This window comes from Lepisosteus oculatus, chromosome 19 (genome assembly GCF_040954835.1).
Source record: "Lepisosteus oculatus isolate fLepOcu1 chromosome 19, fLepOcu1.hap2, whole genome shotgun sequence".
NCBI classification, from domain to species: Eukaryota; Metazoa; Chordata; class Actinopteri; order Semionotiformes; family Lepisosteidae; genus Lepisosteus; species Lepisosteus oculatus.
This window is the reverse complement of record NC_090714.1, coordinates 2245029-2265013: the sequence shown is the minus strand read 5'-3', so window position 1 is coordinate 2265013 and position 19985 is coordinate 2245029. Positions and strand designations below refer to the sequence as shown.

At 39.2% G+C, this 19985-nt stretch overlaps 1 protein-coding gene across 4 annotated transcripts in view; it reads left to right on the top strand.

The window, feature by feature from the left end:
• Positions 1-19985, top strand: part of prkar1b (protein kinase, cAMP-dependent, regulatory, type I, beta) — a 76826-nt gene that overhangs the window by 34319 nt on the left and 22522 nt on the right. For all 4 annotated transcript variants that reach the window (XM_015359786.2, XM_006636966.3, XM_015359788.2 and 1 more), the window contains one exon: positions 17259-17320. In XM_015359786.2, coding sequence (XP_015215272.1) covers positions 17259-17320 — 62 coding nt within the window. The remainder of the gene's footprint in view (positions 1-17258; positions 17321-19985) is intronic.

Genomic DNA, 19985 nt, shown 5'->3' with positions numbered 1-19985 from the left:
AGAGAGCCTACTTTCTGCATGGCCAGTGTTCACAACTATATTTGTGTATAGGAACAAGTAATAGGTTTAGGTGATGTATATTTTTGTATACATCACTTGCAAAAATGGAACTGGTTCTTTGTTAATAGGGGATATGTTTGAAATAATTACTCATTGTCGTTTTAATTCATTAAAATGACTTGAACATTCTTTACATCCGTTTACTGCAGTGCCTTGCAGTACTGAACAAAAATACATTTTAGTTAAGTCATTCAAATTCACCTGTAAAGTTTGCAGGGCTTTTTGTTGAATTACATGCCGGACAATCCCTGATGTTACTGCCTCACTTTTCGGATTGTCAAAGTGGCTCTCTTTTGAAACAGTCTATTATGATGCCTATAAAGCAGATTGTTTCCTTTAATAAACACAGGTGTGGCAATTTTGTGTTTCATCTTGTGCTGCTTAGCACGGGATAGCCACTTAGCCTGAAGTACTGGCTGCCTCCTGTACTGATAACAGCTGAAATGAAAGCCAGTGTTTTATTCTGCCTTTGATAACTCATTCACATTGCAGTGAGTGACATTTAATTATGTTTAATCTTCAAGCAGCACAACTGTACAATTTCCTAATGTTATGGCTTGTTTTTGAAAAGAGTGGTTTTTTTTTAGGCTTGATCAGTTAAGGTCGAGTTCAGATAAATATTGGAACTTTTAACTTTTCTTGTGACCCATTTAATCTGAGACTAAATACATTTGTACACCTTTCTTATGCCTTATCATGTTTTATAAACAGCAGCTGAAGCAGATATTTCGAATTTTACTTCAAACCAGGAACCTGGCTGTACTAGTGTTTGATGCATCTCAGGGATATACTGTAGGAACTATTATCTCTACTGGTAGCATGTGTATTCTACATTTTTGATAAGCCTCTTTTTATCAGCTGTCCAAACAAGACTTTTGTATTAGCAATCTTAAGTGAAATCAGAAACTTCCTTTTCCATCCGGTTTTGATACCATGTGAAAAAAAGAATATTTGCATGATAACATATTGCTCTAGTAATGAAAAATGCAGCAAAATACTTGGCACTGTCCTGTAGAAATAAATATTGTGAATGGCAGAAGATAACCTTTATTCAGTCTTATCTGGACATTTTTGCAGGTTCGCTCGACTGAGGGTCAGTCTGTTGTTTTTGTTGTCTCCCAGCATGTTTACCAGCTGTCCCCATTCTGATTTGTGTTATTTGCTTTGTTGTAACATAATGACACTACATAAGAATTTAAAACAGTCATCAAAGTTTCAGTCTTTCACCTAAAACGATAGATTGAGCCCAAACAATCTCATAAGCAGCATTTTATAGTTGGTTTTGTGTAGTAGTAATAGGAATGTGTACTTTATGAATATCCATTAGAGTCCATTGTCAAATAAAGAGTTGAAGCCACCTTGCAAAGCTTGTATTAATTTCAAAGTGTTAATTTCCATAATGAACTCACTCAAAAACATACCATTTCTCTTTTCATTTAAATTGCAATCTCCAGTCCTTTGTACATCCCCTCAATTTGGAATCAGTGGTTGTCGAGCTACCAGGCTTTAAGGCTGCCTTGATGAAGGGACAAGGGCTTTCTAAACCTGTCTGTGAGAGGTACGCTGTCGGAGTCAACCGCCACTCTTTGTGCATGGCGCTGCCTGGAAGAAGCACCGCGACTCAAAGCACTGCAAGCTCACAGCTCCCTGACAGGTCTCAGCATCACTGGCTGGATTAAATCCTGCCCCGGTAGCTTTCAGCCACTTTCCCTCCATCGTAGCCCAGACTTGAACTGGGCCGTCTAAGTTACAGAGTTCAGCCTGCACCCTGTCCAAGCTGGGATAGTCAGGATCCCACTATAGCTCGCTAAATCAGTCCATTCAGACGTTGAGTGTATGACTGCAGTGATACTGCACAATTACGAAGCAGCTTTGTGGTATCCATTCATGCTAGAGCACTTCTGTTCATCACCCATGGTTTATCAGGCGTAAAATCAAATCGTGGTGCAGATCTGAAGTGAGACTGGTTTGTGGATTGATGCTGAACATGCATGAAGTCAATCCTCCATCCCTGAAAATCTGAACCTGAAAACCACGCCGTCATGTATCATTTATTCTTGTAGTACAAGAAGCAATTTGCACATTTCAGCCTTTGGAAAATAGAATAGAGAAAAGAGTGTGAGAATAAATGGAATGTTTCTGACTTTTGATTTTCTGAGGAGTGATAGGGAGAAGAATAGCTGTCCTCAGTACCCTTAGATTCTGCTTTCATGGAATAAGGACCGATGCCAGCTGGTTTTTTGATGATCAAAGCAGGTCTCTTGAATTCTGCTTTTCCCATGCCACAAAACATCCCCTGTCAAAGGGTGAGTGGCCTTGGCTAAGGATGAACTGAGGTATTTTAACAGTTTCACTGAAAAACGAGTTTAAAGGGACTGTATCCTACAGTAATACTGAAAGGAAATGAACCTCTGGTAAGGAAACAAGGAAACAGACATTTGTAAAACACAAACAGTGGTGGGTGAAACCATTAAAACGTAAACAATATTTAAAGGATATTTTGCACAATATTAGATATAACGTTTTCAGTCTTTGCAGTAAGGATTGTAAAACGTCTAACTGAGGATGTGTATGTTACAATTTCCAGTTAAGAGTAAAATAAACTCAATAATGTAACCAAGGTCTGAACTGGAATAAAAACAGGAGTTTTTGTCAGCTTTGACCCTTGAAGACAGATGTTTGGCATTAAAATTGTGAAGCTGTTTTAACTACAGCAGACACTGTTGAGTCAGTGGAATACAGTGAGCAACACAGTATTCCACTGTAAACTGTCTTGCTTCTTTATCAACTGATAGAACACTGGCTCGTTGAAATAGCCAAGTGAGATTTCTTCTTAATATGGCTTCACATTTTACTCTGTGCCAAAACGTGTATCGGAGAGAGAGAATCAGAAATGTTTGTGTTCTGCGCAGCATGGTAAAATAACAAAATAAGAGCAGAGAGACATTTTTGACTGGCGTGTGATGTAACTGCATGCTGGACCTCTGGGAGGTGTAGTTCTTCAGAGATGAATAATACTTGGATAACTGAGGCTCAGAAACTAATTTATCTAAACCCATAATGTGAGATTGTGCATTTTTTTTGCTTTCATTCTGGGATTTTTTTTTCTTAAACTTGTTTCCATTTTATGTTAATGTACAAAATATGTTTTATTATATGAAATTGTCATTGGTCATTTTTACATGAAATTTATCAGAAATTTTGTGGCTTTCAGTAGAACTACAGACCTAGATTTTTTCATGGATTTCTCTTAGAACAAGACCGTATTTTGTGAATGCAAAAGAAGATAAGTGAACATGTCATGATCACAAACATTTAGTACGATTATGAGTTACTGAAACCTAGGGCATACACAGAACATTTATAGTGTTCTTATTCCCCACGGAGCTCTTTCATGATCAGTGATTAGAACCCTGATCAAGTAACCTGAGGACAAACTCTTTGTATCTTTGGTATACAGGGAAATGAGAAATAGAGTCCTGGGTAAATACGTTGAGGCATGACATAGAGCTCATACAGTAAGTAAAACAGCACTGGGCCGCAACACAAAGAGGAAACCGTAGTGATTATGAAGCCTTGTTCTCTGCACCATATCAGTGACTTCCTGCCTGGGCTGCCCAGTGTGGGTACATACAGCAGTAAACTGCTCCACCCCTCTGTACTTGGCTGCCTGGGCTGCAGTGCCCATTGCCCACTCTTTAGAAGGGTTGAGTCTTAAAATAGCTGCCATGAAGTCATTCACAGAAAAGAGGAAGTGTTGAACAAGCCCCAGTTCACACAGCCTTGAACTTCTCTTTCATGAGCAATCCTCAGTTACACATTACATCTGAAAATCGCTCGGCTGAAACCTCTTTCTGTCCTTGTTTCATAAAACGTTGACTGTTTTTGTCAGAAGTACCTTTCGCCTTCTCTGGCTTGGTTTGCTTCACATTTCTCTTCACACAGAAGAATGATATCTGTTCACCTCCAGCTCTCTAATATGTAGACTTACTGCTGGTTGAATCGTTTTTCCCACAAGTATTACACTGCGCCCTCCCAAAAATTCCTGGGTGTTCTGTGGTTCAGAAGCTTCACTTGACAATAGTAATCGCCTCTATTGTATTTTATTTGACAAAAGTGTGGCTTTCTTTCTTGATCAAAGATTCTTGCTGTGTGTGTTTACTATTCTATCAACATGACAGTGTTTTGGATATCTAGATTGAAAGGAAGTTAACTGGAAAATTAACTGGAAATTGTGCAAATAAAGACTCAAAGCTGACGTAAGTCTCTTTTTTCACAATCAGCGGTTTCCTCTTTTCATTTTAGACCGATTAACCACTGAAACAATTGTATAAAAAAGTTGGTTGAGGTTGTACTGTAGGGGAAGCCGAGGAATGATCTGTGATTCTTGACACAGTCAGTCTGTTAATGTCACTCAAATGTCCCTCAGTGAATATCCTGCTGTCAGTTTATTGAAAGTGTTACCTTTTGACCCTGAGAGTTTAGGATAAGTTCGTCAGAGCAAAATAGAGTAATACCTTTCAAAGGTGGCAAAATCTTGATTGTGGTGTTTCAGATTGTAGCATGAGTTACAAGAAAATCCTTGCGCTGTTCACACTGAGCTCTAGGGAAGTGGAGGTAGTAGCAGTCACATCTGAAGTGGACAAGAATGGATTCCAAAGGTCTGTGATAATACAGCATGAAATTAAGTGGAATCTGGTTAATAATTGTTCACTTTAATAGTGAACTCAATCCTTGAATCTTCCTGAAAGTACTGTAAGTCAGCTTGGGACCCCACAGTCACCAGAACCATTCTCACACACACGGAGCTCCAAGACGCAGCTCCTCCCGGGGTTCTGTATACATTTTAGCTCTTTTCTTTTAGTAGTAGCGGGTGCAAAGTGACAAAGACATTTTTGTCGACAACTCTGTTTGGAGGTGGGCTTGGATCGTTCCCTTTTACAGAAAAGGCTGTGGTTACCTCACTGCATACAGTATGTTGCTCATGAACGTTTTTCTCACTAAGAGCAGCTTAATAACCATATGTTTTATTTCAAATCATCCACAGATTTTCTTTCATTCTTGTCTGATGTGTTAAAAAGATTTGCCAACACGAATACGTTGTCGAGTACAAATTCTATGTTAAGAATAGATTTTTCCAATCTTTTTGTCTGTTAAAGGTTAGTCTTTGTTCCAAAACAACATGCTAAACACACACTGATACACAGTGTGAACTGCTGAAGACAGGTCAATGTGACGGCAAATTAAATGTGAGTGACAGCCTGGATCTATGAAAGGTCCTGAAAGTTCTAGATCAGAAGTTAACAAAGGTTCTTCAAAGGCAAATGCCTGTGCTCTGCGACTGGTCGCTTAAGATGAATATTGAGGTAACGCCATTTCCTGGCTGTAGATTTGTGGTTAGGAAAATGTTCATTCTTCTTCTTGCATGGTTGCAGTGAGGTCAGGCTGATGGACCGAGTACAAAATGCTTTGTGTTCATCTTAATAAGCAAAGTGTTGAAAGAGTTGAAAGTTAAGGGAGTGGCTCCTCTGAATTGGTTCTGCATGATCAGTTTTTGTTTATTGGTAGATCATTTTTTTCTGCTAAGCAATTCGTTCCTTCCCAAAATTGTTTCGAAAAAGGTCTTTCCAAAAAAAAATGTTGCCAGAATGTTTGCAGTGCAAGCACATTACTGTGGAATTAAGTCCTTTGTGCCTCTGGGAGAGTTCTGCACAAAAAAAAATAAAATGATGTGAACAGTATTGAGTAATTCTGAAATATTGTCTTTGTCGTGATTATTTCATTATCCATCCATCTTCAATAACTGTTTAGCCCAATGCACCGCCACAGTGAGTTGGAATCTAACCTGGCGGACAACTGGAACAAAGTACAATACACCCTATACAGGACACCTGTCCAGTCCAGCACGTGCAGATACATACAAGGGGACAGTTTTGAGACACCAGCCTAGGTCTTGGACAGTGGGAGAAAACTGGAGCACCTGACCAAGGAGGGAACATGGAGACTCCACTCAGAATGTCACCCAGGCTGGAATCTAACCAAGGACTTACAAGCTTTCAGGCAGTAAGCATAGCTGCCCCACCAGTTCAAATGTGGCCATGTCAGTTTCAATTCTTTTGGAAATTTAATTCAAAATACCTTTAATTGAACTCCGTTTAACAGGACACTATTAAGGTTTTCACATGAAATTATTCTCCTCAGTGCTGGAGTGCTTATAGTGTTTGGTGAAAAACAGAATTACCCCCTGGAGTAGATCGGTATGATATCATTATTTTGACACCTAACCTAGACAGAATGAAAAATATCTTTGAATTGGGATCACATGAACTGTTACCATTTATCCTGTGTAAATAGGTCAGTTATCTGCATGAATAGGAATGACCAAATCTCATAGCCCTCAGGTGTAGTAACTGATAATCACATATATGCAACAGATAAGTAAATAACATGTTTTTTGTTAGCCATAGGGAATTTATTCCTTGTGGCCTAAGATGTAATGAAAAAATAGTTGCTGTAACCGCAATATTATGTAAGCAATACTGCCAAATACCAGACAAAGGGCAATTTGTGTTGAAATTAGCTTCAGCTTTGCCAGATTCTAAAAGCTTGTGGCTAGAAGCTTTGTGTCGGCTTCTCCTGTGAAGCAAAGTTCTTGCAATTTGGGTCGCATATAGACCTTGTTGTGGCTGGTTTGTTACTTTGGCCTGACTGAGCAGGTAGATGTGAGGATGTCTTTCTTTCTCCTGTGACACATTCCCTGTAGACACGTCAAAGGGCGGCTTAGTCTTGTCAACATTTGATTCATTGAGTTTTGGTAAGTGGGCAAAGAATCCTTTATTTTCCTGCCTGAGGCACATCTTAGCAGAACCTAGTGAACTGGGAGTGCCTGCAGAAAAGAGACAGCATTTAACATATTTAGCATCTGACATCATGAGCTTGAACTCGTTTTTAACTCACTAAGACATGCCATGAAAGATATTTGCATGATATTTTGGTGTCTTAATTGATTTTCTCATGTTCACTATTTAATGTACCAAGTATTCCAATGTATGAGAGACCCTCTGTAAGATTTATTATAGAAAGTTATTGTTGCTTTTAAAATACTGAAGTAAAACCCAAATCATTATTTTATTGAGTCTCTTTCACACATAAAATAATGAAGTCATCTTTCCCCCTCAGAATAATGATAGTTTATTGTTGCTTAATGCAGTAAAAATCCAAGTATATAATTGCAGTTCTGCCAGTATAGCCTACTCTAAACAGAAGATTGTGCTTGAAAGAAGGAAACTTTAAAAGTATCCCACTGTACAGTTGAATAAAAGGCTTATTATTAGGTGTCAGAAGTTTAAGTAATTAATGAGTGCTTCTACAGGTAGGAAAATTGCTGGAAATGATGTCCATCTCTTAGGCTACTGCCGACCAACCGCATTCAGTGACCAAAGGAGGGTAATTCATTAATCAAAACAGATGTTAACCCGGTCAAGAAAAACAAATGAACGCATAATTTGTTGAGGAAACCACTACTAGCCTGCAGCCCTCAAACAGACAGTAGTTACTAACTGGCAGGAAGAAAACACCTTTTAATTTAGAAAATATTCTGTTACATCAACTTATTATATGTGGCAGTTTTTGGCTTTTGAAAAGGAAAGCATCTTCTTTTTCCTGTGTAATTTTCATCTCCATCATCATTATTATTTGTCACTGTAGTGGTCGTATAGATACACGAATAACAATGTTGATGTTCAAAGCCTTTTGCAACAGAGAACAATTTGCTCTGTTTTCTGACAGTAAATTCAAGTTTGAGGAAGTGACAGGACGAAATGCATGACGGTCTTGTAATAATGAGAGTGATTAAATTAGGATTCTTATGTAAACATTGCTAGGAAATTTTATTTCTGTTTTATTTGGGGGACATTTTGCAGTGAACCAGAAAGCCTCGACTGTCCCTTTGTGTGTAACTAGACAACGAAACAGGAACCAAAACGGCATAGCTTTGTGAATGAGAAACCCATCAATCTGCTCTGGGATTTTTGTAAAACAATTTCGATCAAGTTCAAGACTATGTTTGTTACTAATAAGTGAAGTGTTGTATAGATGCCAGTTTTTTTTTCTTGATGACCTGAATCCCTCTCTGTTGCCATAGATATTGCTCCTCTTCCATTGCAAATTGCTTTTTTGTTCACCTGCTTCAGCTTCCTCTGAAGACAACATGTTGCCTGGCACGGCTGCCACACAGCTCTAGGCTCCCGAGTTGATTTCTCAGGAAACCATGTGGAGTTTGCATGCTGGCCAGTTTTGGATTGGGCTATTCCTGTGACCTTGTGCAGTCCCCAGAAGACATGCATTGTCAACTCCCAGCCTGGGACCTCTACTTTCAGGATGGGCTCTGGCTCGTCACAACCCTCACCAGGATAAACAGCTTACTGTTTGTTTCAGATACGTCTAATCTTTTAAGTTTATTAACCACTTTTTAAGAAGTTTTATAATTTTCAATATTTCTGGTCACTGTTTCAGAACAAACATCAACCAGTCTTTTTTACTGACCGGGTAGACAGGATGATGGCCTGAAAAGGAGACCTACAGTACCTTCCTAGACAGGATGACATTGTTTAAACTGTGAAGACTGCCCTCCTCTTTTCCTGCAGTGAAATAGCCTAGCTTGAGTGCATTTGAAGGACACACGTAGCTTGCTGTAGATTGGAAAGTCCAATAGTCTTCAAATGAGCCACAGTGAATCACTGTTGAATTCCACGACAAAGACCCTCTTGTTTGTTGTAAGCAACCCAATACTAACAGTGATCTGGCCATTTAAATACTGACACCGAGAGTTCATACATTAGGTAAAGAGTGGAATGGCCTAGATTCAAATCCACTCTCTTCACGCAGTTGTTTCAGTCCTGCAGGCGCTAATACCTGAGAAACACAGAAGCCCTGAAATGACGGTTCTGTCCTTGAGGTGACTGTTAACGTCAGCCGCTTGTCTGAAACCAGCAGCGTGCTGCTTCCCTTCCTTGTGGCTTTGCTTGCACCTTGCACAGATAGAAAGTATGAGAGAAAACCAGATGAATCTAAGGAGCAGAAAAAAAAAGGTTATTTCCACTTCACAGCTGGAATGAAGTTTGTCAGTACAAGTGTTTGCCAAAGAGTGAGGCCTGCCAATATTTTGTGCAGTCCCACGTGTCAGCCATCATTTACCAAATTAGACCTGAAAACCGACGGAGGTATAAAACACTGTTAAATAGAGTGTGTATTTCCAGCACAGCTGTTTGGTTTCACTTGTCAAAGACAACGTAATGTGCAGTGTGCTTTACTGCAGTTTATCGTGGATTCCTTCTGCTGCTGTAAAATAAAGCTACTGAAAACTGACCTGGTATGGAGTCTGCCAAATATAATTGTCTTCATAAAAATATGTACACATGTTATGAATTACAGCTGAATCCACATTCGATTTTACTTTTTAGCATGGATTTACAATATAATTACTGATCCCTGATCCCTTCTCTGTAATCATAACCAAAATGAAGTTAACTCTTTCTTCATGTCACCTTCCCAGCGTCCTGATTTGGTTGTGAAAGGCAGCTGGAGCCCAGCGTAGATCTTGTTTTTAGCCAGTGAGTCAGTGTTTGACCTGAAGGTACTTCACAATCCTCTTTACAGATCACACCCAGCCATAAAGATTGGCTGTAAATAGTCTCCACACCACACCGTGACAGCATTTGAGTTGGGCTTTCCTTTGTAAATAACTTTCTTCAATCAAGAAGCGCTAATTGTATCATACTGGTCACGGTAGATCATTACCATAAAACTAGCTTTCCAGGTGCTTAATGAAGCCTCTGCATGCCCTTAGAAGCATTCAGGAAGCATGCTGGATTTTATATCTGTTATAAAAGGGCCAGGTGTATGGGATAAGTAGATAGGCTACCTGTTCTTTCTTTGGATATAATTGATCTCCTTCCTGCTTGCTTTAAGAAAGGAAAGACTGGCCTCATTTTACTATTGAAGTGTGATTGAGAAGGGTTTGGGGTATAAAGAGAATGGGGCTTTTTCACAGTGCATATAAGGATTGGGAAAATAATATAAAATAAGTGGCCAAAACTGTTGTTTTTCAGTAGATTACATAATTTCTGTATAACTGGGAAATCTATCAGTTTTATATCTTTCTTACACTCAATGATCATCTTATTTTAATATGTATTTCATTTGTCTCTGATTGAGATTGAGACAAGTGAGACAAGGACAATATCAAGTGTTGAATTTATTTTATATTGAGAAAACATTTGAAAACAACCCAGAATTTCCATTGTCTTTGCAGTTACTTTACTATATATATACAATATACATAATATATGTATTATTGTATTATGTATTATTATGTATTATGTATATGTATTATGTATTATATCACTGCGCACTGAGTGTAAAAGCATCTATACATTTTTAAAAATCCGTCATAAAATTCCCCCACTCCCAAGGAATCTACTTATTAAAAAAAACATTTCAGCCTCTGACAGGGGAACACACATGCTGGAACATATACAGTATCCCCAGTGAGTTAAGTCTGTATTACCAGGCTGATATATTTATTCAAAAGCTCTTTGTAATTTGTTAGCTGTCAAAAAACTTGTGCAGGGGGGAAAAAACAAATAATCAGATAAATAAAATCAAATAATAATAATCTTAGATTTTTTTCCCTTTGAGCTGTGTCGGAACACTTACCAGCATTATACAAATAAATCTGAATTAAATTAATTTAAGCCCACTTTATTCTTTTTCCTGTTTGCCTGTCATGAAGAAACCTCATGTGAAACTCTTAAAGGTGTTCTGCTTACTACCACCGTGTCTGCGCACTGTAACTGTAGCTGGGTATACATGCACATCACTGCATACAGTTTTTCATAAGACTGATAATACTAATGAGTGTAAAAGCACCTACTGGAACTTTCTGAATATGTTTTATATTAGCCTTTGAAATAATTACATCTTATGCTCGGAGAATATAAAGTATACTGCAGCATTTTCTTAGGTATTTTTAAAGGTCAGAGTGAGAACACATTGTAGCATTAACACTGGTTTTAACAGAAGGTATCCAAGTTTCAGGAGGGTGCAGCCAAGTTTTGATATGCTTAGGGGGAAAATAAATGTGAAAACATTAACTCTTGGTATCTGACTCTGCCATAGAATAATGAAAATCAAAATCAAAATTTTCAAAATCAAAACTCTAAAACTGATATCCTCACCCTTTTTTTTTAATTTGCTACTACGACCTGCTCCAGATGGAACGACCGATATGCCAAAGCCTCCAGGCCAAATGCAGTATCTAACCTTCCTTGGAGTACTTTAACTGTCTCTTAAGAGGTAATTCATGAGAATGAATACGCCCCATTTGGTAGAAAGTAGGAAATATTAAAGTAGGTACAGTTTCCTTTCTCATTTCTCCCTCACCACATTCTCTGAAAATTATAAGGCATGTCCACCAGCAACATGATTAAATGGTAACTAAGTCTGAAAACATTCAAGAGGAGAGTTGCCTTAGGTGAAGGTACCCTTGGTTCTTTGAAGTGATAAAGACATGTTTAGTATTAGGTAGGCCTGCTGATGGCCTATCTGTTGTAAACCTGAGTTCCTGTATGATCTCCCCTGAGGTCAGCCCTGCCACTGATAGGATTGATAACATTCTTCAGTGCTCCTCATGGCTCACTGGGGGAGTGAGGTACAGATAATAGGCCAACCACTGCTCGTACTGTCAGAGACACTGCCTGTTGGACTGCTACTGCATCATCAGACAAGGACACAGACAATCTAAGACACGCCATCATATCCTTGTTTTATGGTCCTCTCATACTAAATAAATAAATGTTTCATTTTCAAGATGCAGGTTAATCCAGTTTTCTTTTTTTAAACTATGAGACTATTGTATATTGTTGCACTTACTTACAACAGGCCTCCATGTTTAGGTCTCTTTCAAATGATAGAGCACCAGGAACCTGAATACCATGCTACAGAGGACACGTTGTGAGTAACTGACTTGAGCTGGGGGCCACTGAGTAACAAGAGCCCCTGTCACATTATCTTTCTGAGTTTCATTATTCTCTCATTAGCTCCTGCGAGTAACGTGGGATTAAAGGGGAACCACAGTTCTATTTTCTCAGACCGGTTATTAAATCTTGGTTAAAGAAAAATTCATTGAAAGTATCGCAAAATTTTACACATTCTGAATGAAGCACAAAATCGTGACCTCTGTGAAAGTACTGCAGGTCGCCATGTGGTGGCAAACCTTTGGTTTCACCACGGCCGAGAGCGAGAGTTCACGACATTTGTGACGTGTTGCAGCCCTTCCTGCTCACTAGTCACTGTAATGTCTGATGCAATGAGATGTACAATGGAATAGGTACAGGTTGTGCAGTAGTTATTTAACTGCAAAAGGGTTCCAACGTGATCTGCATGCAGTGTTAAAAAGTAAGTAGTATTTGTTGGCAAAATCATCTGGAAGTTGAGAGCAATATTTCTCTTGGATCAAAAGAGATGTATTCATCAGTTTTGTTGCCTCATTCTGAATCACAGAACATGGCGCTGCGTAAACCTGGAAATTTTGTCTATTTTGTGACGTAAATTGGAGGTTTTACACGTTACTGTGTACATTTTACTTTCACTGTGGTTTGAAATGCACTTATCAATGCCCTGAAATCTAAAAAATAGCATTATAGTTCCCCTTTAAGTCAGCAGGGCTGACACAGGGACCCCTGCAGCCACCTGGGCGAGCAGTGTCGGGATCCAGAGTAGGAGAAGGGGTCATTTGCTGAAGGGCTCAGGAGGAGGAAGAGCTCAGGACAACAGCAGGCTGTTCAATACAGTGACGTGCGGGTCGCAGAGGGTTTAAATAGAGAGTCATGTGCGGAATGCTGATTGCTAATTAACGAGGTCCGGCTGAGCTCATAACAGTACAGGGCTGTGTTGCCCATGACATGTTAAAAGACCAGCAGTTCGAAAAGTCTACACTTCCTCCTTCTCCCTTTTTAGGGGTCAAAGCTGGCCCTGCAATGAACTGAGATGAGAAAGACCTAAAAGTGTCAATTACAATATCATATTCGTTGGAGATTCTGTTTTATTTAAATTCTGACTTAACTTCTTAAGTCAGAATTTAAATAAAATAGAATCTTTACGGCTTTAGGGTCAAAAGGCTGATGCCTATTTTCAGCCTCTTCAGATACTCATGTGGAAGTGTACCTAGCTGTAACTGCTAATGTAATCTGTAACCTAACTCGCAACATCATAAATACTCATGTGTTCTGGGCAATACATATTTTAGTGTTAACAAAGCACTATCATGCATCGATCAACTCCAGCTGAAAGTTAAAACTTTGTATAAGGGTTGTTCTTAATTTGGAATTGGTCATTCTTTTCATACTGTCCCGTTTCGAAATTGGTGTTTTGTCAATCAGCTCAGCTCTTCTCTCTGGCCCCTGCGTTGGAATGGAAGAACCAGGCTGTGATATCAAGCCACTTGACATTTCTGTGTGCCATACAGTGAGGTAGTACCAAATAGGGGACTCCTATATCTCTGATCAATGATGCTGAGAAATCACAGTTTGCTAGGGAAGACCCATGCTGTACCAACAGTGCCAGGACTGCGCCTAAACGTTGTCTGGTGTTAAATGGATATATCATTCTACATAATGTCATCAAGACTAAGCCTTTTTAGTACATTATCTTAAAAAAGGAAACAGAATATCAGCTTTTGCCTGACAGGAGTTATTTTTGGATTTTCGAGATGGAAGCTGTCTTCTTTCCAGACAAAAGCCCTTCATATGAATTTTGACATTTTTCAGTTCTTTTACCTGGGAAGTGCAAATTTAAGGATGACAAATGAATACTTTCCACATGAATGGATTGCTTTTAGCTATAACTCATCATCTGATGAAGCAGTTCTGATTGAAGGCTGATAAATTATAACCTGGGGAGGGGTTATAAGCCCTTTCTGCTTACTGCTGACAGAGGCTTTATCTTGACAGCCATCCTTTTGTGTTTACGTTTCTGGACTTCCTGTCCATTGGTTCCACACTGAACAGGACTGGCTTTGTGAAAAGTTACCCAGGGTGATTGGTAGGTAGCTGAAATTACAAACCTTCAAAATCGGATACACAAAAACACAGTGAAATCACGAAGAAAGGGAGAGCTCGAAGCTACAGAGTTGACGAAATTGTTCATTTGCTCAATGACCCATCCGTGTATTTGCATTCGATGGGTACAATTAACACACGATTAAAAACATGAATATATTGCAAGATAGACACTTGACCACGGAGCCTGTAGGCATGCACAGGAAGAGCTACCAACCTTTATTGTGAGTTCCATTGGGTAACGCACAAAATGCTTGTCCAAATGAAGATAGTACAGTACAACAGATGCCAACACTTAATTATTAATTCTGAAATCAAGAGATGTTAACAATTTACAATATACCACCAGCACCTCAGCTGGAATTGTACTGTAGAACTGAATTGTAGGATCTAATGTTGTATTTTTTTCTTACATTCTAATTTGGATATGTCTGCTGTAAAGTGGCTTTAGAGTTCAGCGCATGAGAACTGTGAAACCCTTTGATCTGGGGATAGTTCAAAGGAAAGCAAGCTGAGCAGTTCCTGAAAGGTATTCCATGTATAGGTATATTAAAGGAATATAAAAGGTCCGAGTGGGAGGTGAAGAATAACAATGAGAAGTTAATTCCATGCTGAAAATTCAAAAGGTTTTGTCCATATATTTGGACACAGTGTTAGAAGAGTCACACACCCGAAGAAGGCTCCACAACCGAAACACTGTGTTTTCTTTCTTCTCTTTTCAGCATGGAATAAACTTATTCCTCTTCAGATGTGTACACAGTCCCTTTAAAGGAACTTTATCTCTTTAATTTTACTATATGAGTTCATGCTAGGACTTGATTCGGTTATTCAAAGTTTTGAGAGACATTGGCACTGTCATCTCAGAAAGTAAAACCACTTGAAGGTCAATAATGAAACACTCAGAGACTTGTAAGTGTTGGGTACAAACTGCTGCAGTTTGTTGACAGTGACACTGGAGAATCCATCAAGAAAAAAAAACGTTTTGGATAGTATTACTGTACGTGTAAAAAAAGGGAAATTTAAAGTTCAACAAAGAACCCACACATTGTGAGGAATATTTTAGAAGGATTAGTGTATGTTTTTTCTCTTTAAATGCGAGCTTTTAAAAATCCTGCTTTTCTTAGCTCACTTTAATCTGTGACATATTTAGACACGTATTCAGTGTGCAGCTTTAGTACATGCCTAAAATCACACACATGAAACACAGGCTTAGGCATGTACTAGATTCACTCACCACGTTGTATCAGCCTGTGGATCTTTGATATTCATGACTTTTCATTTTTATATTCCGTTATAAGACAGATGGTATGCAGCTGATTAAATAAGTTTTGCAACACCATTCAAGTCTCAACGCATACACCTTTGTCACTTATCACCAGTACGTGCCATTTAAACTATCTGCATTAGTGCTGTTTTCACTGCTTTTGGCTCTTAAAATAAGATGCTCCTATGTGTGTTTTTGTTGTTTTTGTGCATTAGCTTTGCAGATGAACTGAATAGCGTGGTCGTCTTTGATCCCTCATTGTGAAAAAAACAACAGCAACATCTCAAAACATTTCACAGTGTGACCGTTCAGCTCTGCTGGGTCTGCTTTGTTGGAGTGTAATAAACTTCAAGTAGTCTTGTTGACAGTTGCGAGTCTGCCTCCTCTCCAGCGGTAGTTTTCTCTCATCTCTTGTTGGTGGACATGTACACCGTATAACAGGGCACAAGAGGACCTTGTTGAAAAGGTTCTGGGGTCACCAGCCTCAAACAGCACTGGTCTGCAGGCATTTTACTGACTGGCTGGGGATTAATGCAGCACAAACACGATTGCTGATGGTTTGTTGTTTCTTCCTTGCTTGCCCTCAGAGGTGCTGCTGGCAGGTCATGCAAACACAGGAATTTCAGGAACAAAAGAGGTGGAGTAACGGAGCATTTAAAGCAATGCCGTCAGAAATGGATCGTGCTTCCTTGGGGAGTCTAGTGTGGGTGGAAATGAGGAAATGCAAAAGTGATCAAACAGACTAACAAAGTCAAAGCTGTGACTAAGCATGAATATAAAGCTGTGACTAAGCATGAAGGTCTGTGTATCCGAATGTGTGAATCTGTAGGTCTCAAAAAGGTTACAGTCCTTCTTGGAACCACTTGGTACTTTGAATTCAGCGTTTTTCTGATGACCTATGGGAAGTACATGACAGAACAATAAACATACCGCAATACTGGTAAACGAGTGACAGAGTGTGAATTGATGTAAATGGGCCTTGCGCATCCAAGATGTAAAAACAACCCCCCAAATATGCAAGTCCAGGACATTCATTATAGCACCACTATATGCTTATTGTTGTCGATCTACTGCCAAATACCTAAAATTCTATTTGATACTTTCCACTAGTAAGTCCAGTTTCATAGAATAAAAATACCACAGTATTCCATTGACAGTGCTAGTGTTTTTTCTGGGGCATTTCTGTGTTTTTGATCTTTTATTAGTTGTTATTATTATTATATAATATAAAGTTAGGGAACAGCTGGGCACAAAGGAGATGACCAGGGGGATGAGGTCAAGCAACACTAGGTCCAAGCCGAGATGATCAATGCCATAGACCAGAGCAAGCACAAGGGAGATGCAAGAAATGTAGACAAGAACCAAGCAAAGTCAGGAAACAGAAACAAGCAAAGGACAGGAGACACAAACTATGACAGAGGCGTGAGCAGCCTGAGCAGCTCTTAAATATCCCCAAATCACCCAGACAGGCAAGTTGGTGGTCGCCTCCAGGTGATTCAAGTCTCCTGTCAGTGTCCATGGCAACCGGCAATGAGTGACAGGCCGATGAAGCAGAAGCGGACTGCCACGCCAGTGCTAGCTCCCCCCACAGAGCAGCAGCTAGGACGAGCCTGACGATATGTACATGTGATTGGTGTATTTATACATCAGTGTACATGATAACACTGGGTTTTAGAAGCATGGGTTACTAAAGGCTTTTAGATAAGGGCATCTACTTTATTTTTCATTTCACAGATTTAAAAATGTCATGTTTTTTAATTCAAGAGAGCAAAGCGAGTATCACAGCATGATAACTACGTTCTCCCTCTTTCTTTCAGCGATATATTTGATGCCATGTTCCCAGTCACACACATCGCAGGAGAAACTGTCATCCAGCAAGGTTTGAACACATTATTTCCTCTCCCAACACACATGCACACCGAGACACGTTTGTGTCCTAATTTGGTGATAATAAGGGGCGTACAGTGCATATTCAGGAAAATCACTTCCTAAATTACTCAGTAGCTACGAACTTGCTTTTGGAATGTTGTGTAATTCTTTAAAGAACAATGCACTTACTTCCTTCAATTATAATGTAAAAACAGGCAACTCATTGTTTTGAGGTGTGCACGGTATTCATGTTTAAACTCGGCTAAAAAAGCATTGTTTAGGAATAGTATTCTTACTTTGAACATACACTTCAAAGGTGCCATATATTATGTAGCCCATTATTTTATAGACTGTTTTCCTTCATCATTGCAATGCGATAGCTCATATTTTCGACCCTCTAACTTATAGATCTCAATCCATATGCCCCTCAGTTGCCATATGAAATCAGACGTGAAGAATTGAGTAGGAAAACATACCGAATCATCTCATGGGCTGGAATAGGCTTTCATAATGCCAGCTTGCTTAGCCTGGACTTCTCCTGAGACCTGGCTTTGGGTACTAGCAGTGCAAGCTGGGTTTCAAACCAGCGAAAGGGGGAGGTTTAAAAAAGAGCTCTTATGATCTTGAGAGTTCACATGATTCAGAGATTGTTTATATTTATTTCTAAAAACAACATTTCATGTTAACCAGAATCTGTAGACACACTGCAGTCCTTTTATTGAGAGATTCCAGGACTCTGTTTGAGAAAACTGGCTCCCCCTCTCAGCCAGGCCATAGAAAGCCAAAGACACACAATGTTTTCTCAAGCTATTTAGTAAGGGGAGACATGACGATAAAGGTTTTCATCAAATGTGAGCTTGTCTTTTTTACTCTCAGTCGTTTCACTAAAGTTGTTTCTATGAATAGATATATTTTTTACCCCTGATACTAGGACATTTAAATGACTTCACTCAGTAGATGATTAATGTTTCAGTTGTGAGTAAAAGATTATTGATATATTAAAATACTCATTCTGATTAGGACTTGCGTGAAAATCCTAAAATATTCTTGGCAGAAGTTTAATGTGTCACATCTGTTTATGTTCCTGTTTCAGCTTATCATTTGTTCTGTCATGTAAATGTTATTTCAACGAATTTCAGAATTTAAATAATTTAAATTTGAAATTGAAGATGAATAGTTAACATAGTTTAAATACGTGAATATCTTCATATACAGTACCTTGCAAAAGTATTCAGACCCATGCACGTTACATTTTGTTGCATTAACACTTGCAGTCATGACACTATGAAGCAGCTGTTAATAAATGTTACACAGTACAGGTATATACAATCTACTCCACACATTCAAAAGCAAAAAAACTAAGAAGTAAATAAATCATTAATATGAAATAAACACAGAAAAGTAAAGATTGCTTGCGTCTTCAAAACCTTTGTGGCAAACCTCTTAGATGCACAAAATTATCTTAACCAGCCACGTGGTTGTAGGGCCTCAGTCACAATACTGCCAGTCACAATGATTTCACAATACACACGGTCTGTAAAGTCCCTTATTCAGGTAATGAATTCCAAGCAAGGGATTAACCTTGAAAACCAAAGAGCTTTTAAAACAACTAGAGTTGTAAAACAGCACAGATCAGGAATAAAGTATAAGAAAACTCGATAACCCCGAATCTCCCCTGGAACACTGAGAAGTCTATCATTAAGAAGCTTTGAGGATGTGAATCATACACCCAGACTGTCGCTGTCACTCCTAACTGAGCAGCTGGGCAAAGAGGAGACTGGATAGGGATGCCTCTGTGACAGGGATGGCAACTTCGAAAGACCTGCAGAGTTCTGTTTCTGATATAGGAAAACATGAGTCAATGATATCACAGCCACTTCACAAAGCTGGCCTGCATAACAGAGGATGGGGAAACCCATCTCACACTGCACATGGAGTTTGCAACAAAGCCTTGTAGGTGATACTGCAGACATATGGTGGAAGAGTTTGTGGTCAGCTAAAGACAAAATTGGAACACTTTGTTCTAAATGCAAAGTGTTACCTCTGATGCAAACACAGCACAGTGCATCACTCAGTCAACGCCATCCCTGCTGTCAAAAATAGTGTTGGCAGCATCCTGTTATAGATCTGCTTCTCATCAGCAGGGGCTGGGAAATTTGTCAGGACTGTTGGGAACATACAGTATAGGGAGCAACGTACTGGCACATCTTATAGGAAAACATGCTTCAGACCTGAAACCGAGACAAAACTTAACCTCTTGGCAGGATAATGACCCAAAGCACAAGGCCAGAGCTTCAAAAGGTGAAAGTCCTTGAGTAGCTCAGTCAAAGTCCTTGCTTGAATCCTGTTGAGGATCTGTGGAAAGACTTGAAAACTGCTTTCCGTAAGTCATGTCTAAGCAACTGGAGAGAGCTTGAGCAAATCTGCCAAGAAGTATAGGCAATCCTTGCACTAAACCAGTGTGCAGAGCTGGACTCAAAGCCCAAAACATGCCGTTTTACACATGCATGTGGTAGAGCCTACTCCAAAAGACCTGAGGCTGCAATCGCTGCTGAAGTTCACAGGTACGAATACTTATGCAATCGACATATTTCAGTTTTTTCTCCTTGATATTGCTGATATTTACTGCAACTTATCTATACATTAAAGGTCTTGAGTTTGAGCATCCAAGTTAT